The sequence below is a fragment of the Pecten maximus genome, chromosome 11 (genome assembly GCF_902652985.1).
Source record: "Pecten maximus chromosome 11, xPecMax1.1, whole genome shotgun sequence".
NCBI lineage: Eukaryota > Metazoa > Mollusca > Bivalvia > Pectinida > Pectinidae > Pecten > Pecten maximus.
In genome coordinates, this window is record NC_047025.1 from 5,105,142 (window position 1) to 5,131,309 (window position 26,168).

At 37.3% G+C, this 26,168-nt stretch overlaps 1 protein-coding gene across 3 annotated transcripts in view; it reads left to right on the top strand.

Annotated features, from left to right (window-relative positions):
* LOC117338182 (alpha-2-macroglobulin-like) overlaps positions 1 to 26,168 on the top strand; it is a 240,187-nt gene that overhangs the window by 200,030 nt on the left and 13,989 nt on the right. The window contains exons 21-29 of one of the 3 annotated variants that reach the window (XM_033899431.1): positions 4,454 to 4,625; positions 14,252 to 14,369; positions 16,025 to 16,138; positions 18,737 to 18,862; positions 19,435 to 19,563; positions 19,742 to 19,886; positions 20,599 to 20,778; positions 21,319 to 21,400; positions 24,485 to 24,647. In XM_033899431.1, coding sequence (XP_033755322.1) covers positions 4,454 to 4,625; positions 14,252 to 14,369; positions 16,025 to 16,138; positions 18,737 to 18,862; positions 19,435 to 19,563; positions 19,742 to 19,886; positions 20,599 to 20,778; positions 21,319 to 21,400; positions 24,485 to 24,647 — 1,229 coding nt within the window. Of the gene's footprint in view, positions 1 to 4,453; positions 4,626 to 12,689; positions 12,868 to 14,251; positions 14,370 to 16,024; positions 16,139 to 18,736; positions 18,863 to 19,434; positions 19,564 to 19,741; positions 19,887 to 20,598; positions 20,779 to 21,318; positions 21,401 to 24,484; positions 24,648 to 26,168 lie in introns of all 3 variants that reach the window. The other 2 variants (XM_033899430.1, XM_033899429.1) reach the window with 2 other exon arrangements.

Below are 26,168 nucleotides of genomic sequence, written 5' to 3' on the forward strand. Positions count from 1 at the left end.
AGTAGAAAAAAGTTTGGATTGAGAAAAAATGGCTACTATCTAAGAAAGCTATTGACAGATAGTGCCTATTTTTGCATATTTTAAGCTGGGGAATGAGAGAAAAATACTCAATCATATGTGGTTCGTGTAGGATAGGGATATTTCACCCTCTGGGTCACAAAATAGGGTAAAACCCTCGGCAGAGCCTCGGGTTTTACCACATTTTGTGACCCCTCGGGTGGAATATCCCTATCCTACATGACCACATATGATAGAGTCTTATAATATTATATATTGACGACCTGTTTACCTGTACAGGTAGCATATGCATAAATATAGTATATATTGACCACCTGTTAACCTGTACAGGTAGTGTGTACTGACCACCTATTTACCTGTACAGGTAGTGTGTACTGACCACCTATTTACCTGTACAGGTAGTGTGTACTTACCACCTATTTACCTGTACAGGTAGTGTGTACTTACCACCTATTTACCTGTACAGGTAGTGTGTACTGACCACCTGTTTACCTGTACAGGTAGTGTGTACTGACCACCTATTTACCTGTACAGGTAGTGTGTACTTACCACCTATTTACCTGTACAGGTAGTGTGTACTGACCACCTGTTTACCTGTACAGGTAATACAGTCAAACTTCGATGTTTCGAAGTTCAAGGGACTTGCAGAAAAACTTCGATACAGCGGGACTTCGAATTATTCATGGTTGACAATAGGTCGAGTTTTTTTATGATAATGACCATAAATCTTATATAGCTGTTACATGTCCTCGATGTCGTAGTGTCGATCGTCACCTGTCAGACTCACATTGAAACGTTAAGTTGATTTACTTCAAACACAACAAAATAAAAGATACTTTTCATCCATAAATCATTTTATTAATTAAATAAGTATCATTTTTACTAAACAATTAGATCTATCACATTTTAGCAAAACAGAGAAGTACAAGGCACACTTACGTTAACGGTTTCCCCCTGATGAAGACACATGTGTTTACGTTATATACGAGTATATAAAATGCGGAACCCCTCGGGTTGGGTACCGAGCCCTTCACTAATCGAATCTAAATCAGTTGGAGAATGCATGATTGAATGACAAATAATCGATTTACCCGGATATTTATGTGTAAGTTTGAAACGTGCCACTTAGAGCATGAGTGAAAACATCGCTAATTGTTTGTGTTTAAAATCGATCCGCTTGTTTCACGGTTCCTTAAAATCTACTCACCGACCGCTGATTTCAATGGCGGCGGCGATAATTAAAGACGACTACTGGTATGTTATACCAGAGAGATTACATGTCATGGCTTATAAGTACACAATTAATCTATAAATTTGGTCTGATTATTAATTAATCCTATGGTCAGGAGTAGACAACACACGCTATCGTTATCCCTATTGTTAGTCGGGGCTTTTATGGGAGAGGTGTGAAATCTTGCCGCGGGGGTCACGACAAACACCTGTCCAGTGGTCAGTACAGGTAAAATTTTTGTTCGAATCATGAGATGTCAATTACCTATAATTACATAGCTAACGGGCCGTGAAAAAAGTTCGATACATCGAAAACTTCGATTTATAAAAATTCGAATCATACATAGGTTCTTTAGTAGTGTTATATAGTGAGAAAATTTGGGACCAAGCAAAAAGTTCGATACAGCGAGAACTTCGAATCAACGAAGTTCGAATCATCGAGGTTTGACTGTATGTACTGACCACCTATTTACCTGTACAGGTAGTGTGTACTGACCACCTGTTTACCTGTACAGGTAGTGTGTAGTGACCACATATTTACCTGTACAGGTAGTGTGTACTGACCACATATTTACCTGTACATGTAGTTTGTACTGACCACCTGTTTACCTGTACAGGTAGTGTGTACTGACCACATATTTACTTAATAATAACTTTAAATAAGCATATGTGTTCTAGAATAAATACGGTAATAATTGAGTTAATTAAATATGCGTGATCTCGTTACTTCCACTTACTGAAATTTGAACATTTGAACTTTCAACAGTTGTAGGGGTCATAATTGAAATTTCACTCATTCATGTATTCGTACAATAGTTCAGCCTCAGTTTTGTGATACTTTTATATATGTACATATTTTTCTTGACCATACTATACCGTAGTCTGTGTACATTAAGCTATATATATATTGACTTTTAGGTGATACACTTTTATTATAACATATGTGATAATTTTTTTACTGTTTTAAGTGTCTCATAAGTCAACCATACTGGCTGGGTGTTGATCATTGTACTATGTATATTTTATTGTATAATGTATTTTATGTTGATCAATGCGTGACACTTTAATAAACTAATTTATTATTATTATTATTATTTACCTGTACAGGTAGTGTATACTGACCACCTGTTAACCTGTACAGGTAGTGTGTACTGACCACCTGTTTACCTGTACAGGTAGTGTGCATGTACTGACCACCTGTTTACCTGTACAGGTAGTGTGTACTGACCACCTGTTTACCTGTACAGGTAGTGTGTACTGACCACCTGTTAACCTGTACAGGTAGTGTGGATGGACAATCTACTTACCTGTACAGGTAGTGTGTACTGACCACTTATTTACCTGTACAGGTAGTGTATACTGACCACCTGTTAACCTGTACAGGTAGTGTGTACTGACCACCTGTTTACCTGTACAGGTAGTGTGTACTGACCACCTGTTTACCTGTACAGGTAATGTGTACTGACCACCTGTTTACCTGTACAGGTAGTGTGTACTGACCACTTATTTACCTGTACAGGTAGTGTATACTGACCACCTGTTTACCTGTACAGGTAGTGTATACTGACCACCTGTTTACCTGTACAGGTAATGTGTACTGACCACCTGTTAACCTGTACAGGTAGTGTATACTGACCACCTGTTAACCTGTACAGGTAGTGTGTACTGACCACCTGTTTACCTGTACAGGTAGTGTGTACTGACCACTTATTTACCTGTACAGGTAGTGTATACTGACCACCTGTTAACCTGTACAGGTAGTGTATACTGACCACCTACTTACCTGTACAGGTAGTGTGTACTGACCACCTGTTTACCTGTACAGGTAGTGTGTACTGACCACCTGTTTACCTGTACAGGTAGTGTGTACTGACCACCTGTTAACCTGTACAGGTAGTGTATACTGACCACCTACTTACCTGTACAGGTAGTGTGTACTGACCATCTACTTACCTGTACAGGTAATGTGTACTGACCACCTGTTTACCTGTACATGTAGTATGTACTGACCACATATTTACCTGTACAGGTACTGTGTATTGATAACCTATTTACCTGTACAGGTAGTGTGTACTGACCACTTATTAACCTACCTAGCTAGCAGGTCATATTCATCTTAGTCCAGTTTTGTCATACAGTCCCTCTTCAACAAATTTGTCAACAGCACAGGCCAACTTTCGAGAGACCATCAAGCTGCCATTTGACTCATCAGCTTGGTTCACTTCCCATATATCTCATGAACCTGAATTCTAGTGAAGAGAATAGGTAAGCAATGCTTGATATGGGTGACAATGAGTTGAAAAGGATTGTTTTTTATGTCACCGACCTGCAAAGATTGTTTTTGTGCCATCCAGCCAAGAATATTTTGTGCCACTCCAGTTAGAATTGTTTTTGTGTTAATGACCAGCCTGTAAGGATTGCTTTTGTGTCACTGATGACCACCAGGATTTGTTTTGTGTCACTTCAGCCAAGATTTCCTTTTTTGTCACTCAAACCAGGACTGTTTTTGTGTCACGAATGACCGGCCAGCATTGTTTTTGTGTCACTGACCAAGATATTTTTTGTCACTGACCAGCTTTCATATTTTCAAACTTTTTGAACTTTTATTGGTCCCCTACAGGTGAAACTGGGGGGGCTAAAGATTTCCGCCCCGTGTGTCTGTCTGTTTGTCTGTCTTTCTGTCCGTTCGTCTACTCAGTTTTAAGTACTTTTTCAGCCATGCTTCAAGGTATGTATCTTCAGTATGAGTAGCTACAGATCAAGTTTGAATTTTAGAGTTTTTGGGTCAAGGTCAAGGTCACTGTTACTATTTTTAGCAGGGGCCAGTACCTTTTATGGTCTGTAGTAGCCTGTGTTTGCAGAACCTGTTTCTCTTGATTTGCTGAACTTTTTAAGCCTTTAATTACACATTAAAATATAATCCTCCCAATAACAGTTTTAGCACTGATGAAGACGTTCTCACTCATAAATACTCACCTCACACTTCTCTTTTTCTGGCCAGTAGAATAGAAGTCTTCCTTTTTTATCATAATGTCTTTACGCTTGTAAAAATGTCTACCTGGAACAAAATCTTTCAGGAAGTATACATGTAGAATGAAGAAAAATGTTTGTCTTGAAAGGTTGGTTAAAGTATCTGTTTTATTGTATAGGATGGTAATAGGTTCCAAGCATGATAATAAGTCTTGTTGTCATTGTAAAATTGTAGAATGGAATAACTTTCCTGTCTTAGCTGAAAATGAAATGGTCGCCATGGCAGGAGCCGGCGATCCCCAGGCTGACGTTCTTTTTAGGAAGACTCCCGGTACAGATCTTGATTCAAAAGCAAATGTTCGCAAAAATTTCCCAGAAACATGGATCTGGACAGACATCAGAATTGGGTAATCTTAACAGATACATCATTAGCCATGGCGCAGCGTCCGCCGTCCGTCGTCCATCGTCCGTCCGTCGTCCGTCAACATTTTCTTTAAATTGCTACTAGTGCTAAAGTATTGAATGGATTTTCACCAAATCTGGTCAGGAACATCCTTGGGGGAAGGGGAACAGTAAGTTTGTATAAATTTTTACTCTGAAACCCCTGGGGCCTGAGGGGCGGGCCAAATAGGGGAAATAGGGGTTAATCCTTTAAATCGCTACTAGTCATAAAGTTTTAAATGGATTTTAACCAGATTTGGTCAGGAACATCCTAGGGGGAAGGGGAACCGAGTTTGTATAAATTTTTACTCTGAACCCCTGGGGGCCTGAGGGGCGGGGCCAAATAAGGGAAATAGAGATTTAAGTCTTTAAATCGCTACTAGTCATAAAGTTTTAAATGGATTTTAACCAAATGTGGTCAGGAACATCCTTGGGAGAAGGGGAACCGAGTTTGTATAAATTTTTACTCTGAACCCCCAGGGGCCTGAGGGGTGGGGCCAAATAGGGGTTAATCCTTTAAATCGCTACTAGTCATAAAGTTATGAATGTATTTGGTCAGGAAGATCCTTGGGAAAAGGGGAACCGAGTTTGTATAAATTTTTACTCTAAACCCCCAGGGGCCTGAGGGGCTGGCCAAATAGGGGAAATAGGGGTTAATCCTTTAAATCGCTACTAGTCATAAAGTTATGAATGTATTTGGTCAGGAAGATCCTTGGGAGAAGGGGAACAGAGTTTGTATAAATTTTTACTCTGAACCCCCAGGGGCCTGAGGGGTGGGGCCAAATAAGGGAAATAGAGATTAGTCTTTAAATTGCTACTTGTCATAAAGTTTTAAATGGATTTTAACCAAATGTGGTCAGGAATATCCATGGGAGAAGGGGAACCGAATTTGTATAAATTTTTACTCTGAACCCCCAGGGGCCTGAGGGGCTGGCCCAATAGGGGAAATAGGGGTTAATCCTTTAAATCACTATTTATCATAAAGTTATAAATGCATTTTAACTAAATTTGGTTAGGAACATCCTTGTAATTCCCTTGGGGGAAGGGGGAAAGAGTTTGTATAAATATTGACTCTGACCCCTCAGAGGCCTGAGGGGCGGGGCCAAATAGGGGAAATAGAGATAAGTCTTTAAATTGCTACAAGTCATAAAGTTTTAAATGGATTTTAACCAGATTTGCTCAGGAACATCCTTGGGGGAAGGGGAACTGCGTTTTCGAATAAATTTTTACTCTAAACCCTCAGGGGCCTGAGGGGCGGGGCCAAATAGGGGAAATAGGGGTTAATCCTTTAAATCGCCACTAGTCATAAAGTTATGAATGAATTTGAACCAAATTTGGTCAGGAAAATTCTTGGGAGAAGGGGAACCGAGTTTGTATAAATTTTTACTCTGAACCCCCAGGGGCCTGAGGGACAGGGCCCAATAGGGGAAATAGGGGTTACATATTTTGTATAAATGATTACTGTGACCCTCCATCCCATGACTATGTATAGCATCTCTGGACATTAAGGGATAAACACAATTCTTATGTAAAAATAGGCAATAGGGTCTTTCCCCACCCTAAGGGACTTAGTTTCTTTAAACACAATTATGTCGTAAAAATAATCCATAGGGTCTTTCAGTCCCTTAGAGAGTATATGTATTAACAAATTGAACATGAACATTATTTTGACATTTGGTCGAATTAAACTATGTGAGCGATACAGGCCCCATGGGCCTCTTGTTTTAACTACTAATCACTTATAATATACCTGTAGAGTAGAGATTTCATGTATTAGATATCTATTTACCTGTACAGGTATTATATATAAAGTTTATACTGACATGCACCTGTTCACCTGTACAGGCATTATATATATAATTTATACTGACCAACTGTTTACCTGTACAGGTATTATATATATAGTTTATATACTGACCACGTGTTTACCTGTATAGGTATTATATATATAGTATATACTGACCACATGTAACATACAGGTAGTTTGTACAAACCAGCTGTATACCTGTACAGGTAATATGTACCAACCAGCTGTTTACCTGTACAGGTAATATGTACTAACCAGCTGTTTACCTGTACAGGTAATATGTACTGACCAGTTGTTTACCTGTACAGGTAATATGTACTAACCAGCTGTTTACCTGTACAGGTAATATGTACTAACCAGCTGTTTACCTGTACAGGTAATATGTACTAACCAGCTGTTTACCTGTACAGGTAATATGTACTAACCAGCTGTTTACCTGTACAGGTAATATGTACCAACCAGTTGTTTACCTGTACAGGTAATATGTACTAACCAGCTGTTTACCTGTACAGGTAATATGTACCAACCAGTTGTTTACCTGTACAGGTAATATGTACTAACCAGCTGTTTACCTGTACAGGTAATATGTACCAACCAGTTGTTTACCTGTACAGGTAATATGTACCAACCAGTTGTTTACCTGTACAGGTAATATGTACCAACCAGTTGTTTACCTGTACAGGTAATATGTACCAACCAGTTGTTTACCTGTACAGGTAATATGTACCAACCAGCTGTTTACCTGTACAGGTAATATGTACCAACCAGCTGTTTACCTGTACAGGTAATATGTACCAACCAGCTGTTCACCTGTACAGGTAATATGTACCAACCAGCTGTTTATCTAAACCAGCTGTTTACCTGTACAGGTAATATGTACTAACCAGCTGTTTACCTGTACAGGTAATATGTATTAACCAGTTGTTTACCTGTACAGGTAATATGTACCAACCAGTTGTTTACCTGTACAGGTAATATGTACCAACCAGTTGTTTACCTGTACAGGTAATATATATTAACCAGCTGTTTACCTGTACAGGTAATATGTATTAACCAGTTGTTTGCCTGTACAGGTAATATGTACCAACCAGCTGTTTACCTGTACAGGTAATATGTACCAACCAGTTGTTTACCTGTACAGGTAATATGTACCAACCAGCTGTTTACCTGTACAGGTAATATGTACCAACCAGCTGTTTACCTGTACAGGTAAAATGTACCAACAAGCTGTTTACCTGTACAGGTAATATGTACTGACCAGCTGTTTACCTGTACAGGTAATATGTACCAACCAGCTGTTTACCTGTACAGGTAATATGTACCAACCAGCTGTTTAACTGTACAGGTAATATGTACCAACCAGCTGTTTACCTGTACAGGTAATATGTATTAACCAGTTGTTTACCTGTACAGGTAATATGTACCAACCAGTTGTTCACCTGTACAGGTAATATGTACCAACCAGCTGTTTACCTGTACAGGTAATATGTACCAACCAGCTGTTTACCTGTACAGGTAATATGTACCAACCAGCTGTTTACCTGTACAGGTAATATGTACTAACCAGCTGTTTACCTGTACAGGTAATATGTACCAACCAGCTGTTTATCTGTACAGGTAATATGTACCAACCAGCTGTTCACCTGTACAAGTAATATGTACCAACCAGCTGTTTATCTAAACCAGCTGTTTACCTGTACAGGTAATATGTACTAACCAACTGTTTACCTGTACAGGTAATATGTACTAACCAGGTGTTTACCTGTACAGGTAATATGTATTAACCAGCTGTTTACCTGTACAGGTAATATGTATTAACCAGCTGTTTACCTGTACAGGTAATATGTACTAACCAGCTGTTTACCTGTACAGGTAATATGTACTAACCAGCTGTTTACCTGTACAGGTAATATGTACCAACCAGCTGTTTACCTGTACAGGTAATATGTACCAACCAGCTGTTTACCTGTACAGGTAATATGTATTAACCAGCTGTTTACCTGTACAGGTAATATGTATTAACCAGTTGTTTACCTGTACAGGTAATATGTACCAACCAGCTGTTTACATGTACAGGTAATATGTATTAACCAGCTGTTTACCTGTACAGGTAATATGTATTAACCAGTTGTTTACCTGTACAGGTAATATGTATTAACCAGTTGTTTACCTGTACAGGTAATATGTACCAACCAGCTGTTTACCTGTACAGGTAAGATTTCCAACCAGTTGTTTACCTGTACAGGTAATATGTATTAACCAGTTGTTTACCTGTACAGGTAAGATTTCCAACCAGCTGTTTACCTGTACAGGTAAGATGTACCAAACAGGTTTTTACCTATACGGGTAATACATATACCAACCAGCTGTTCACCTGTATCTTGGACATTTTAATGTTTTATTATACCCCCGCAATGAAGTAAGGGGGGTATACTGGAATCAGGTTGTCTGTCCGTCCGGCCGGCCGTCCGGCCGGCCGTCTGTCTGTAGACACATTTTGTCCGGACAACTCCTCCTAAACTGATGGGCCAATTCCAATGAAACTTCACACAAATATTAATGATCATGTTAAGATGTGCCTGCCACTTTTTTTCCTCAAAATTATGGTTGCTATGGCAACTGGTCACTATAAACAGGTTTTCCGATAAGAACCATAACTTTAAGTTTGTCCGGACAACTCCTCCTAAACCGAAGGGCTGATTTCAATTAAACTTCACACAAATATAGAGGACCATGTGCAGATGTGCATCTCACTTTTTTTCCCTCAAAATTATGGTTGCTATGGCAACTGGTCACTATAAACAGGTTTTCCGTTAAGAACAATAACTTGATGCTTGTCCGGGCAACTCCTCCTTAACCAAGCACTGATTTCAATGAAACTTCACACCAATATAGAGGACCATGTGTAGATGTGCATGTCACTTTCTATTTCTCAAAATTATGGTTGCTATGGTAACTGGTCACTATAAACAGGTTTTCCGGTAAGAACCATAACTTTAAGTTTGTCTGGGCAACTCCTCCTTAACCGAAGCGCTGATTTCAATGAAACTTCACACCAATATAGAGGACCATGGGTAGATGTGCATGCCACTTTCTTTTTCTCAAAATTATGATTGTTATGGCAACTGGTCACTATATTACTGGGTTATCTTAGTTAGCCTCTAATTAACAGTTCCAATTCACCATTGACTCGTGCAGATTGCGGGGGTATTAGTCAGCCATCCTGGCGACAGTTCTAGTTGTTACTATACCACAAAAAATACCAGATGTATCTTCTTCTAGAATGTTATAATGTATTGCCATGGTAACATGACGATTCACGGATGAAAGAAACTGCCATTATTTTAGATATACATGTCCATTTCACAAGATGAATTTCAAAAGTTTGATTTATGTCTACAGAGTCTCCAGTTAAAAAGACATGTGAGACTTTTGATTGCAGGGCAGATTTGTCTGAATTTTCTTTAATGCAAAAACAATTACTGTGTTTTCAGGGTATTAATTTCTTTTTTCAACAAATTCACAAAACTAATGTTGTGGATCTTGCTTATCCTGTGATAACAATCTGTTAATGCTGGCATTGTCAGCCATCTTTCAGCTGCCGACTCTATTGATTCTATGTGTAAACACCTGGCCAAAATAGTTCACAAAAGGGAGTTACTGTAAATCACTTATATTTCGCGTGGGATTTATTTTCGCATTAATTCTTGAGGAGAGTCAAACGTGAATGCAAATCCCTCACGAATATTGATATAAAAATGACAAGAATAATTGGCGTCCATTTTGAATATACCGTAATCTTTAGACGATAGTTGACAGGAGGGGTATTTATACTTACCACATTTTACCCATTTTTACTGGCAACTTCATATTAATTCAGAGGCATTTGCTTCCTTATATGATGGAATTGCAAACTTTTGGTCATATTAGTCGTAAAGTATACTTATAACTTACTTAATTCCATGTTTTCCATTTCTAGATAGTAACATCCCTGCTTTCACTATGCATGGTGTTTACTACATGCGTGCACTTGTTGATTCATTATTCTAGGCCTTGTCTCATTATCAAGATTTTCATGACAGATGTTAACAGCTGATGGGGAAAACTAACAACAAAGTTTTAAAAAATGCAGGTTGATTAAGGCCATGATGAACATCATGATAAATTGGAAATATCGGATTCTCTTATGTGTTATGAAATCAGACATGTTTGATGCATGTTCATATGCCTGATGGTTCCATTATACCTGCCCTAGTTTTTCATTTTGAGAATGTGACTATTAACTTGGATTTGACCTACATTTTACTTACCCTAGTTTTTCGTTGTGAGAATGTGACTCAACTTGGATTTGACCTTCATTTTACCTAACCTAGTTTTCGTTTTGAGAATATAACTTAATTGGATTTGACCTAGATTTGTATGGTGGGTGTTGTCAATGCATATAAAGCAGAAGACCCTTACTCTTCTTGAACAATATATTTCTCAGTTAGACCTGATACTATATTGTTGTGACTGTCATCTGTATATCAAAAATTTCTACAAGCGATTTTTATTTTTAACCACCGATTTGAATTGTTTAAAATTGACTAATAGCATACCCTTGTTTGGATTCACAATTGTATGGGGCCGCGGTGGCCGAGTGGTTAAGGTGTCCCGATACTTTATCACTAACCCTCCACCTCTGGGTTGCGAGTTTGAAACCTACGTGGGGCAGTTGCCAGGTACTGACCGTAGGTTGGTGGTTTTTCTCCGGGTACTGCGGCTTTCCTCCACCTCCAAAACCTGGCACGTCCTTAAATGACCCTGGCTGTTAATAGGACGTTAAACCAAATACACCAAACCATCACAATTGTAAAGATATATACTGACACTAAGATCCCAGGTGGCTTATATAGGGTTGCCGGGGCCAGAAAATGGACATAATTATAATGTAGCAATAGATGATAGGATATGCACTGGATGTCATCACTAATATTTTGTTGTAGGTCGAGATTCATAAATTGTACACATTTAGGGCTGCTAATCCAGGAACCCAAGGGGCAGGGCCCAATATAGGGGAAGTGGGAATCAATCGTGTGTAACAGGAAAGAGTGTTGAGTGCCTCCACCGCCAGGGATCGAACCAACGACCCTCGGCTTACTGGTCCGTCGCTTTACCGACTGAGCTAAGGGGACATTCCCTCTAGCGCAAAGCTAGAAGACGGCCATATCACTATGTACACTATTTACAATTAAAACCTGTCACACATGTATATATACAACAGATTAGCCTCCCCATCGGCTCTAGGGGTGAGGACCAAAAAGGGATATTACTGATAAATCCTTTAATGTTTCTTCTGGGGGTCAGAAGGATTTTGAAATGTCCTGTGTAGAAATTTCTCAAATTGCGAATGTAGGATTCCCTTTGTCTCTGGTTGTGTTTTTTCAAATTTTAGATTTATCAAATTAAGAAAATGGCCAACAGGCGACTATCCTGAATTTAGTTCTATTTCTGCATCGGTTATAATTCTTCTTTGTCTCAAGTATTGGTTCAAATTTAACATTTCTCAGAAAGTTCTTAAGATGGATCTTTCTAAGATTTCATGTTTAGGTTTAAATTGTTTTCAAATATTTAAGAGGACATTTAAGGGTTAAGATGAGAAAAGTAGAGAAAAGATCAGTGAGTCTTACAGAGATTCAGTTCAAAATGTCATTCGATGCTGGGTGCCAAGACCAATCTATGATTCATTCATTCATTCATTCATTCATTTATTTATACATATAGACCAGGGGGTCCACTTACAGAATGGATAACAAATACAACATATAAGAATAAAATACCACAGTCAGTCATATACATGTATGTAACACAGACTTATATATACAAGATATTAAGCTAGTGGAAAACAGTATTCTTAAGTCATACTTTGAACATAGCAACAAATAAAACATAACACAGGCTGGAACAAGATCAAAAGAGTTAAAAATTACATTAAATCCTGTTTAAAACACTATACTTTAAGCATTACATTGAATCCTGTTTAAAACACTATACTTTCTAACATTTATGAGACTTCTCTGACAGTAAAACTGAATGGAACGAGATGATCGTAGATTACAACCAGGTATATGAGCAAATTCTGTCCTTTTTGGGCTACTTAAGCATTTCTGAAATCAACTTTAAGCTAGCATAGCGAAATAGACCGATTGACCTTTAACCTCTGGGAATTTATTATAATTTACAGAGTTCATTCATAACATGCCGGAAATAATGGAGGATGGAATTGTAGCCATGGCTCCAGTAAACGCTGATGCTAATATGAGATTCAAAAACAAGGAGTCGGACTCGTCTGGAAGTCAAGATTCTGTTGCTGTTCGCAAAAACTTTCCAGAAACCTGGATCTGGACTGGTATCAGTGTTGGGTAAAAGGACAAAATTATCTTTTAAATGTAAAATTTTATATTTTGTACAGGTAAATATCCAATGGTCAGTATTAACTGTACAGGTATATATCCAGTGGTCAATATTACATTTACAGGTATATATCCAGTGGTCAGTATTACATTTACAGGTAAATATTTAGTGGTCAGTTTTACCTGTACAAGTAAATACCTAGTGGTCAGTATTACCTGTACAGGTAAATATTTAGCAGTCAGTATTACCTATACAGGTAAATATCCAGTGGTCAGTATTACATGTACAGGTAAATATCCAGTGGTCAGTATTACCTGTACAGGTAAATACCTAGTTGTCAGTATTACCTGTACAGGTAAATATCCAGTGGTCAGTATTACCTGTACAGGTAAATATCCAGTGGTCAGTATTACCTGTACAGGTAAATATCCAGTGGTCAGTATTACCTGTACAGATAAATATTTAGTGGTCAGTATTACCTGTACAGGTAAATATACAGTGGTCAGTATTACATGTACAGGTAAATATCCAGTGGTCAGTATTACATGTACAGGTAAATATCCAGTGGTCAGTATTACCTGTACAAGTAAATACCTAGTGGTCAGTATTACCTGTACAGGTAAATACCGTGTGGTCAGTATTACCTGTACAGGTAAATATCCAGTGGTCAATATTACCTGTGCAGGTTAAAAACCTAGTGGTCAGTATTACCTGTACAAGTAAATACCTAGTGGTCAGTATTACCTGTACAAGTAAATACCTAGTGGTCAGTATTACCTGTACAGGTAAATATCCTGTGGTCAGTATTACCTGTACAGGTAAATACCTAGTTGTCAGTATTACCTGTACAAGTAAATACCTAGTGGTCAGTATTACCTGTACAAGTAAATACCTAGTGGTCAGTATTACCTGTACAGGTAAATATCCTGTGGTCAGTATTACCTGTACAGGTAAATATCCAGTGGTCAGTATTACCTGTACAGGTAAATATCCAGTGGTCAGTATTACCTGTACAGGTAAATATCCAGTGGTCAGTATTACCTGTACAGGTAAATATCCAGTGGTCAGTATTACCTGTACAGGTAAATATCCTGTGGTCAGTATTACCTGTACAAGTAAATATCCAGTGGTCAGTATTACCTGTACAGGTAAATACTTAGTGGTCAGTATTACGTATACACGTAAATACCTTGTGGTCAGTATTACCTGTACACGTAAATACCTAGTGGTCAGTATTACCTGTACAGGTAAATACCTAGTTGTCAGTATTACCTATTCCGGTTAAATATTTAGTTATTATATTGATGTATGTATTTCTTGGTTTATGTTTTTGACATCCACCGGTGACCATTCTTTAAATGTATAAATATGCACTCACCGTGGTGATTTCAGATCTAGTGGGTCCAATACGTCTGATTTCCCGGTGCCCGACACCATCACATCCTGGGATATCAATGCATTTTCAATGAACGCTAACACTGGTATGGACCTGGCCATGAACATGCCATCAGTGAGTATTATCCATTCTCAGTAGGTCACATTGTCTCCAAAGCATCACAACTGAAGAATTACAACTAAGAATTTCAAGTCCAATTTCTTAATTACCTTAAGAAAGTTTGAGATTTAGTGATTTTGATGAATGTCCTTGACCTAGATAAACCATTACTATGTATTTCAGAGCTCAGGTTACCGTTCAGCCCCATGGGCCTCTTGTATTTGTTTTGCAATGTGTCAGTTTACACATGTCTATACATGGTTTTCTCAGATTAGAAAAGTCCTTGAATTTCCGCACTTGCCTGAACAGTCTTGGAATTCAGTGACATATGCCTTGAAACTATTGGAATCTGACATTCCGTAAATGCAATTAAATTTCCTTGATTTCATGTCTTTGGTGTTGAAATAAACTAAAACAGACATAAACATTCTAAACTTTTCACGAAAAATTTTGGGAAAAGCCCTTGAATTTGATAGAAAGTCCTGGAAAAGTCCTTGACTTTAATGACAGAAAGTCATGGAAAAGTCTTTGAATTTGATGACAGAAAGTCATGGAAAATTCTTTGAATTTGCTTGGTGACTCAAAGTCTATATGATCTTTGATATAACATATATACTGTCTTTTTATTTAAGGTCACCTGAGACAAAGTCTCAATTTAAGTGACCCGTATTCTAATCTCCTTTTGTTCGTCGTAATGCATCGTCCCTCCTTGAATAATTTACACTTTTTGACTTCTTCTCAAAAACCCCTGAACCAATTTTAATGAAATTTTGCAGAAACCATCCATGACCAAAGGTCAGCCAAAAATGTGAATCATATGGTCCTCACTTCCAAGGTGACTGAGGGGTGGGGACAAAATGTGTCAAAGTGACTAAAATTTCAAAAATTCAAAAATCTTCTCTAGACCCAAATATGGTAGAAGCAAATACTTGATCTTCATATAGATGAAAAGATCTTAAGGTGCTTTACCAAAATTGTGAATTTCATATCCCTGAGGACTCATATTTGCCCCTTGGGAGAAGTTAAACTTTACTATAGTTCTTAAATGAAAATCATATTTTTAACTATCATTTGTTGGAAGTAGATTTGGAAGGTAGTTTGATGGTATATAAATGCAAGTATGGCCTGACTGACCCCAGGGGCTGATAGGCGCGGTCAATAAATGTCATATTGACAAATATTTCAAAACTCCAGTGTCCGGTAAGGCCCATGGGCCTCTTGTAATACTTTATAACATGAAAAGTTTGTGTGTACTTGTGGGTATAAACTTAAAATAATATACCAATAACCCAATATATTCGTGTTTCCATAGCAACCAAAAAAACAGCAAAAGTTAATTGATACACAACAAAGGTTTCATAATTTACAGTATATAACACATGAACATTTATTTGTTTATTTTGGGGGAAAACAACTGAAATTTTTGTGAATTTTTGAGAGTAATCATTTAAAACTTACCATAATAAAAATTGGGACAGTCAATATTACTTATATATTTAGCGCAAGTCAATTTGATTCAATACAACTTCATTTTCTTTCACAATAAAATTAGATTAGTGATTGGTAGTCTAAATAACTATATATTTATCACTTGATATAAGGAAAATGAAATTTATTTTCAAAAATTCTGTAACATATAGCTTTTGATGGAGTCTGATTTCTTGTTTCAGTTGACTGTTATGAAACAGATGTTTGTCAGTCTAGAATTTCCTTTAACTGTTAAACGTGGAGAGAAGTTCAAACTCAACATCTATGTCTTCAACTACTACAATAATCCTTTAACTGTAAGTATATCTAGTTCTGTATAAAAATACAACAATCCTTTATCTACCTCTATAAAAATACCACAATCCTTTATCTGCCTCTATAAAAATACAACATTCCTTGGTTATATACCCCAATTAGATACAGCAATCCTTTATATATAACCTTTATAAATTACAGCAATTTGTTATTTATCCCTATAAGAATCAGCAATTCTTTACATATAACCTTTATAAAATACAGCAATCCCTTATATACCTCTATAAGATACAGCAATCCTTTATATACCCCTATAAGATACAGCAATCCCTTATATACCTATATAAGATACAGCAATCCCTTATATACCCTATAAGATACAGCAATCCCTTATATACCTCTTTTAGATACAGCAATCCCTTATATACCCTATAAGATATAGCAATCCCTTATATACCCTATAAGATACAGCAATCCCTTATATACCCCTATAAGATACAGCAATCCCTTATATACCCCTATAAGATACAGCAATCCCTTATATACCCCTATAAGATACAGCAATCCCTTATATACCCTATAAGATACAGCAATCCCTTATATAACTCTATAAGATACAGCAATCCCTTATATACCCCTATAAGATACAGCAATCCCTTATATACCCCTATAAGATACAGCAATCCCTTATATACCCTATAAGATACAGCAATCCCTTATATACCCTATAAGATACAGCAATCCCTTATATACCTCTATAAGATACAGCAATCCCTTATATACCCCTATAAGATACAGCAATCCCTCACATACCTCTATAATATACAGCAATCCCTTATATACCTCTATACGATACAGCAATCCCTTATATACCTCTATACGATACAGCAATCCCTTATATACCTCTATACGATACAGCAATCCCTTACATACCTCTATAATATACAGCAATCTCTTATATACCCCTATAAGATACAGCAATCCCTTATATACCTCTATAAGATACAGCAATCCCTTATATACCCTATAAGATATAGCAATCCATTATATACCCTATAAAATACAGCAATCCCTAATATACCCCTATAAGATACAGCAATCCCTAATATACCCCTATAAGATACAGCAATCCCTTATATACCCCAATTAGATACAGCAATCCTTTATATATAACCTTCATAAATTACAGCAATTTGTTATTTAACCTTATAAGATTCAGCAATTCTTTACATATAACCTTTATAAAATACAGCAATCCCTTATATACCCCTATAAGATTCAGCAATCCCTTATATACCCCTATAAGATACAGCAATCCCTTATATACCCTATCAGATACAGCAATCCCTTACATACCTCTATAATATACAACAATCCCTTATATACCCCTATAAGATACAGCAATCCCTTATATACCTATATAAGATACAGCAATCCCTTATATACCCTATAAGATACAGCAATCCCTTATATACCACTTTTAGATACAGCAATCCCTTATATACCCTATAAGATATAGCAATCCCTTATATACCCCTATAAGATACAGCAATCCCTTATATACCCCTATAAGATACAGCAATCCCTTATATACCCCTATAAGATACAGCAATCCCTTATATACCCTATAAGATACAGCAATCCCTTATATAACTCTATAAGATACAGCAATCCCTTATATACCTCTATAAGATACAGCAATCCCTTATATACCCCTATAAGATACAGCAATCCCTTATATACCCCTATAAGATACAGCAATCCCTTATATACCCTATAAGATACAGCAATCCCTTATATACCTCTATAAGATACAGCAATCCCTTATATACCTCTATAAGATACAGCAATCCCTTATATACCTCTATAAGATATAGCAATCCCTTATATACCCTATAAGATACAGCAATCCCTTATATACCCCTATAAGATACAGCAATCCCTTATATACCCCTATAAGATACAGCAATCCCTTATATACCCCTATAAGATACAGCAATCCCTTATATACCCTATAAGATACAGCAATCCCTTATATAACTCTATAAGATACAGCAATCCCTTATATACCTCTATAAGATACAGCAATCCCTTATATACCCCTATAAGATACAGCAATCCCTTATATAACCCTATAAGATACAGCAATCCCTTATATACCTCTATAAGATACAGCAATCCCTTATATACCTCTATACGATACAGCAATCCCTTATAAACCCTATAAGATACAGCAATCCCTTATATACCCCTATAAGATACAGCAATCTTTAATATACCTCTATAAGATACAGCAATCTTTAATATACCTCTATAAGATACAGCAATCCCTTATATACCCTATAAGATATAGCAATCCCTTATATACCCTATAAGATACAGCAATCCCTTATATACCCCTATAAGATACAGCAATCCCTTATATACCTCTTTAAGATACAGCAATCCCTAATATACCCCTATAAGATACAGCAATCCCTTATATACTTCTATAAGATACAGCAATCCCTTATATACCTCTATGAGATACAGCAATCCCTTATAGACCTTTATAAGATACAGCAATCCCTTATAGACCTCTATAAGATACAGCAATCTTTTGATAAAGAGGTCTCATTTGGTCACTATTTCTATTACAGGCAGATGTGACATTGAGCGCTCCGTTGGAAGAATCCTTTGGTGTATTTCCACTTGAATACACAAAGGAAATCTTAGAAGATGAATCTCAGGCTAAAGCTGTGGCAGTGACGAAAACTGGACTGACGGTATGAATTAGTTTACAAGGTCATAGGTCAACCCATGTAAATATTAGTATGTACAAATCATGTAACAAGGTCAAAGGTCAACCTTTGTGTGTATATATATATATATTGTGTGCAAATCATGTGACAAGGTCAAAGGACAACCTTTGTAAATGTATAGTGTGTACAAATCATGTGACAAGGTTAAAGGTCAACTTTTGTTAAATATATAGTATGTACAAATCATGTGACCAGGTCAAAGGTCAACCTTTGTAAATGTATAGTGTGTATAAATCATGTGACAAGGTCGAAGGTCTACCTTAATTATATTGTTAATATTACATATGCTACAATGCTTTATATAGTCAGTATTATATACACTATTATAATGTTGTCAATATTACATACAATGTTATATATAGTTGATATTATATACAATATTATAATGTTGTCAATTTTTTACATACAATGTTATATATAGTTGATATTATATACAATATTATAATGTTATATAACCAGTATTAACTGTACAGTATATATAGTGTATCATCTTCAATGTTAAAGATGTGACCTAGTTGTTTTGCATATGACCTCAGGTACCCTCCAACAGTTCGGCTGGATTTTTCCTGTGGATTTATCCCAAGGTGATAGGCAACATAAAACTCCGCGTCAGTGCAGTATCGCCAAAGAAGACGGACATCGTGGAACAAAGTTTGCTGGTGGAGGTTAGTGCATTCATGATTTGTTATTAGCATGCATAAAGTACATAAATTATTTTATCATCTTCTACCCTATTTTGAAGTTTATGAGATAATGCAGTGCGGGTAGCAATATTTATGGGAAGGATATCAAACAGCAGGTCAAACAATGAACCCAAAATATATTTATAATCTGTGTTTACAGCCAGAGGGAAAGACAAGTTATGGAGCGAGTTCTATGTCAATTAAACATGAAGTCGACCAAACGGCTGATTTTGTGATGGAGGCGTTACCAGCTGAAGGTGCCGTAGTGGTGGAAGGGTCCAAGTCGAACTATATAACGGTCACAGGTATTGTTCATGGAAAGACACTGCCATATCATGGTGTTATTGAAAGCCCACACCCATGATGCGTTGCCAACCTTCCTGGTCACATAAAACTGTGAATGGGCAACCCATATATATTCCTTCATTAATGAAAATTTAAAGTAAAATGTCAAACTGATAGAAGCATGGCAGTGCCACTGGTTTATAGACTTTGACCAATCAAGGGAGAGATTATATTTATAGTGGTTTGTCTCAACCAATCAAGGGAGAGAACACATATACAATGGTTTGTCTCAACCAATCAAGGGAGAGAACATATATACAATGGTTTGTCTCAACCAATCAAGGGAAAGAACAAATATACAATGGTTTGTCTCAACCAATCAAGGTTTGTCTCAACCAATCAAGGGAGAGAACATATATACAATGGTTTGTCTCAACCAATCAAGGGGGAGAACATGCACATACATGCATGTAGCCTAATTCCTCACAGGGGAAAAGACTAAAGGCAAACAGTAAGGCATTGTCACACTGGACTTATTAGGAGGAGAAAAAAGGGGATTGGAAAAAATTAGAAATTTAAAAATCACACAATTATATTGCCTATTTTGTGTAACATTATTATTATTATAATAAGCTAGCTATTGTGTCAGAAAAATCATTTTACTATGATCAGATGTTTCCTCATGAAAATTTTCTGTAAAGGTTTAATTAAGATGTGCTTATAACTTACTAGGTGATGTGATGGGGCCAACTATTGAGAATTTGGACTCGCTGGTCAGACAACCATCTGGATGTGGAGAACAGAACATGATCACTCTCGTCCCTAGCATTTTCGTCCGAAAATATGTCGAAGCGGTCAAAGATGTTGTGGATCAGTCACTTGTGGAACGTACCAACAAATATATGGAATCAGGTAGGTTTGATACGGGTGGAACGTACCAACAAATATATGGAATCAGGTAGGTTTGATACGGATGGAACGTACCAACAAATATATGGAATCAGGTAGGTTTGATACGGTAGGAACGTACCAACAAATATATGGAATTTGGTAGGTTTGATACGGGTGGAATGTACCAACAAATATATATAAACGGGTAGGTTTGATACAGGTGGAACTTATACGTACCAACAAATATATGGAATCGGTTACGTTTGATACAGATGAACTTACCAATAAATATATATAATCAGGTACGTTTGATATGGGTGGCGGGGTATATCAATGTAAAAGTCAGTTCAACTAACTGTTAAAGATATTTGTAATCTGACCTTGAAAGAAGGTCAAGGTCAGTTTATTGCAAAGTTACTCAATACCTGTTTGTTTGAAATCCTACTGAGTCTCATGCTGATAAACTTTTGTAAGTCAAAGTGGATTAAGATTTGTTTTCCATTGTTATTTTGAAGCAAATTGCTTTGATATTTATTATCACAAATTTCATTGGGATTGCAGGCTACCAAAGAGAACAGAATTACAAGCATGCAGATGCATCCTATAGTGCCTTTGGAAAGAGTGATAACTCTGGTAGCTCCTGGTAAGTTTCCCCTCAGATAGTGTTTTACAGATCCTTGTAAGTTTCCCTCTCAGATAGTGTTGTACAGATCCTGGTAAGTTTCCCCCTCAGATAGTGTTTTACAGATCCTGGTAAGTTTCCCTCTCAGATAGTGTTTTACAGATCCTGGTAAGGTTCTCTCAGATAGTGTTTTACAGATCCTGGTAAGTGTCCCCTCAGATAGTGTTTTACAGATCCTTGTAAGTTTCCCCCTCAGATAGTGTTGTACAGATCCTGGTAAGTTTCCCCCTCAGATAGTGTTTTACAGATCCTTGTAAGTTTCCCTCTCAGATAGTGTTTTACAGATCCTTGTAAGTTTCCCTCTCAGATAGTGTTTTACAGATCTTTGTAAGTTTCCCCCTCAGATAGTGTTTTACAGACCCTTGTAAGTTTCCCCCTCAGATAGTGTTTTACAGACCCTTGTAAGTTTCCCTCTCAGATAGTGTTTTACAGATCCTGGTAAGTTTCCCCCTCAGATAGTGTTTTACAGACCCTTGTAAGTTTCCCTCTCAGATAGTGTTTTACAGATCTTTGTAAGTTTCCCTCTCAGATAGTGTTTTACAGATCTTTGTAAGTTTCCCCCTCAGATAGTGTTTTACAGACCCTTGTAAGTTTTCCCCTCAGATAGTGTTTTACAGACCCTTGTAAGTTTCCCTCTCAGATAGTGTTTTACAGATCTTTGTAAGTTTCCCTCTCAGATAGTGTTTTACAGATCTTTGTAAGTTTCCCCCTCAGATAGTGTTTTACAGACCCTTGTAAGTTTTCCCCTCAGATAGTATTTTACAGACCCTTGTAAGTTTCCCTCTCAGATAGTGTTTTACAGATCTTTGTAAGTTTCCCCCTCAGATAGTGTTTTACAGATCCTGGTAAGTTTCCCCTCAGATAGTGTTTTACAGATCTTTGTAAGTTTCCCCCTCAGATAGTGTTGTACAGATCCTGGTAAGTTTCCCCTCAGATAGTGTTTTACAGATCCTGGTAAGTTTCCCCCTCAGATAGTGTTTTACAGATCCTGGTAAGTTTCCCCTCAGATAGTGTTTTACAGATCCTTGTAAGTTTCCCCCTCAGATAGTGTTGTACAGATCCTTGTAAGTTTCCCCCTCCGATAGTGTTGTACAGATCCTGGTAAGTTTCCCCCTCAGATAGTGTTTTACAGATCCTGGTAACTTTCCTCCTCAGATAGTGTTTTACCGATCCTGGTAAGTTTCCCCCTCAGATAGTGTTTAACAGATCCTTGTAAGTTTCCCCCTCAGATAGTGTTTTAACAGATCCTTGTAAGTTTCCCCCTCCGATAGTGTTGTACCGATCCTGGTGAGTTTCCCCCTCAGATAGTGTTTTACAGATCCTGGTGAGTTTCCCCCTCAGATAGTGTTTTACAGATCCTTGTAAGTTTCCCCCTCCGATAGTGTTGTACCGATCCTGGTGAGTTTCCCCCTCAGATAGTGTTTTACAGATCCTGGTGAGTTTCCCCCTCAGATAGTGTTTTACAGATCCTAGTAAGTTTCCCTCTCAGATAGTGTTTTACAGATCCTGGTAAGTTTCCCCTCAGATTGTGTTTTACAGATCCTGGGAAGTTTCCCCTCAGATAGTGTTGTACAGATCTTGGTAAGTTTCCCCTCAGATAGTGTTTTACAGATCCTTGTAAGTTTCCCCCTCAGATAGTGTTTAACAGATCCTGGTAAGTTTCCCCCTCAGATAGTGTTTTACAGATCCTGATAAGTTTCCCTCTCAGATAGTGTTTTACAGATCCTGGTAAGTTTCCCTCTCAGATAGTGTTTAACAGATCCTTGTAAGTTTCCCTCTCAGATAGTGTTTAACAGATCCTGGTAAGTTTCCCCCTCAGATAGTGTTTTACAGATCCTGGTAAGTTTCCCTCTCAGATAGTGTTTAACAGATCCTGGTAAGTTTCCCCCTCAGATAGTGTTTTACAGATCCTTGTAAGTTTCCCCCTCAGATAGTGTTTTACAGATCCTGGTAAGTTTCCCCCTCAGATAGTGTTTTACAGATCCTTGTAAGTTTCCCTCTCAGATAGTGTTTAACAGATCCTGGTAAGTTTCCCCCTCAGATAGTGTTTTACAGATCCTTGTAAGTTTCCCCCTCAGATAGTGTTGTACAGATCCTGGTAAGTTTCCCCCTCAGATAGTGTTTTACAGATCCTTGTAAGTTTCCCTCTCAGATAGTGTTTTACAGATCTTTGTAAGTTTCCCTCTCAGATAGTGTTTTACAGATCCTGGTGAGTTTCCCCCTCAGATAGTGTTTTACAGATCCTTGTAAGTTTCCCCCTCCGATAGTGTTGTACCGATCCTGGTGAGTTTCCCCCTCAGATAGTGTTGTACAGATCCTGGTAAGTTTCCCCCTCAGATAGTGTTTTACAGATCCTGGTAAGTTTCCCCCTCCGATAGTGTTGTACCGATCCTGGTGAGTTTCCCCCTCAGATAGTGTTTTACAGATCCTGGTGAGTTTCCCCCTCAGATAGTGTTTTACAGATCCTGGTGAGTTTCCCCCTCAGATAGTGTTTAACAGATCCTGGTAAGTTTCCCCTCCGATAGTGTTTTACAGATCCTGGTTAGTTTCCCCCTTAGGTAGTGTTTTACAGACCCTTGTAAGTTTCCCTCTCAGATAGTGTTTTACAGATCTTTGTAAGTTTCCCCCTCAGATAGTGTTTTACAGACCCTTGTAAGTGTCCCCTCAGATAGTGTTTTACAGATCCTGATAAGTTTCCCCCTCAGATAGTGTTGTACAGATCCTGGTAAGTTTCCCCCTCAGATAGTGTTTTACAGATCCTTGTAAGTTTCCCTCTCAGATAGTGTTGTACAGATCCTGGTAAGTTTCCCTCTCAGATAGTGTTTAACAGATCCTTGTAAGTTTCCCTCTCAGATAGTGTTTTACAGATTCTGGTAAGTTCAGAACATTGGTCTTGTAAACCAAGAGTCCTTGTCGGCTCAATCCGTATAATGTAGGTAATGATATATATATACATATATATAAATATTACACATAATTCTGCTGTTAACAGAGCACAATGACCACATCAGGGGAGATAACTCTAGATGGCCTCGTTTGTTGTAGGCTGACAGCTTTTGTTGTGAAATCATTTGCAATGTCCAAACAATTCATCCCAGTGACCGTAGATGATGCAGATATCTCCAAAAGTGTGACATGGTTGCTTAATCAGATCAATAAAGATTTCATCTTTGATGAACCTGGCCGTGTAATCCACACAGAAATGCAAGTAAGTACACTTGTACTATATTCGTGCGACTGACCCATCTCCATTTTCTGTTCTTTCGAAAATGATGATTAGGGTCTCATGACCAACATGGCCTTAGAAAGGCCTTCTACAGATCCAGGCAGAATGCAACTTTATAAGATGTCAGGTCAATTTCTTTGCATTGTCTTCTTGAGATGTAGATGTCTAAACTCTTTCTTTGATCTCATTTGGAGATTTAGAATGTCAAATCAATTTCTTTGTTTCCTCTTGAATGTAGAATGTCGAATTAATTTCTGAGATGTAGAATGTCAAATCAGTGTATGTATTTGATGTCCCCTGAGATGTGGAATGTCAAATCTATTTCTTTGATGTCCCCCTGAGATGTAAAATGTCAAATCAATTTCATTGATGTCCCCTGAGATGTAAAATGTCAAATCAATTTATTTGATGTCCCCTGAGATGTAAAATGTCAAATTTATTTCTTTGAAGTCCCCCTGAGATGTAAAATGTCAAATCAATTTCATTGATGTCGACCCCCTGAGATGTAAAATGTCAAATCTATTTCTTTGATGTCCCCCTGAGATGTAAAATGTCAAATCAATTTATTTGATGTCCCCTGAGATGTAAAATGTCAAATCAATTTATTTGATGTCCCCTGAGATGTAAAATGTCAAATCTATTTCTTTGATGTCCCCCTGAGATGTAGAATGTCAAATCAATTTATTTGATGTCCCCTGAGATGTAAAATGTCAAATTTATTTATTTGATGTCCTCTGAGATGTAAAATGTCAAATCTATTTCATTGATGTCCCCTGAGATGTAAAATGTCAAATCTATTTCTTTGATGTCCCCCTCAGATGTAAAATGTCAAATCAATTTCATTGATGTCCCCTGAGATGTAAAATGTCAAATCTATTTCTTTGATGTCCCCCTGAGATGTAAAATGTCAAATCAATTTCATTGATGTCCCCTGAGATGTAAAATGTCAAATCAATTTATTTGATGTCCCCTGAGATGTAAAATGTCAAATTTATTTCTTTGATGTCCCCCTGAGATGTAAAATGTCAAATCTATTTCATTGATGTCCCCTGAGATGTAGAGTGTCAAATCAATTTCATTGATGTCCCCCTGAGGTGTAGAATGTCAAATCAATTTCATTGATGTCCTCCTGAGATGTAGAATGTCAAATACATTTCATTGATGTCCCCCGAGATGTAGAATGTCAAATCAATTTCATTGATGTCCCCCTGAGGTGTAGAATGTCAAATCTATTTCATTGATGTCCCCTGAGATGTAGAATGTCAAATCAATTTATTTGATGTCCCCTGAGATGTAAAATGTCAAATTTATTTCATTTATGTCCCCTGAGATTTAGAATGTCAAATCAATTTATTTGATGTCCCCTGAGATGTAAAATGTCAAATCTATTTCATTGATGTCCCCTGAGATTTAGAATGTCAAATCAATTTCTTTGTTTCCTCTTGAATGTAGAATGTCAAATTAATTTCTGAGATGTAGAATGTCAAATCAGTGTATGTATTT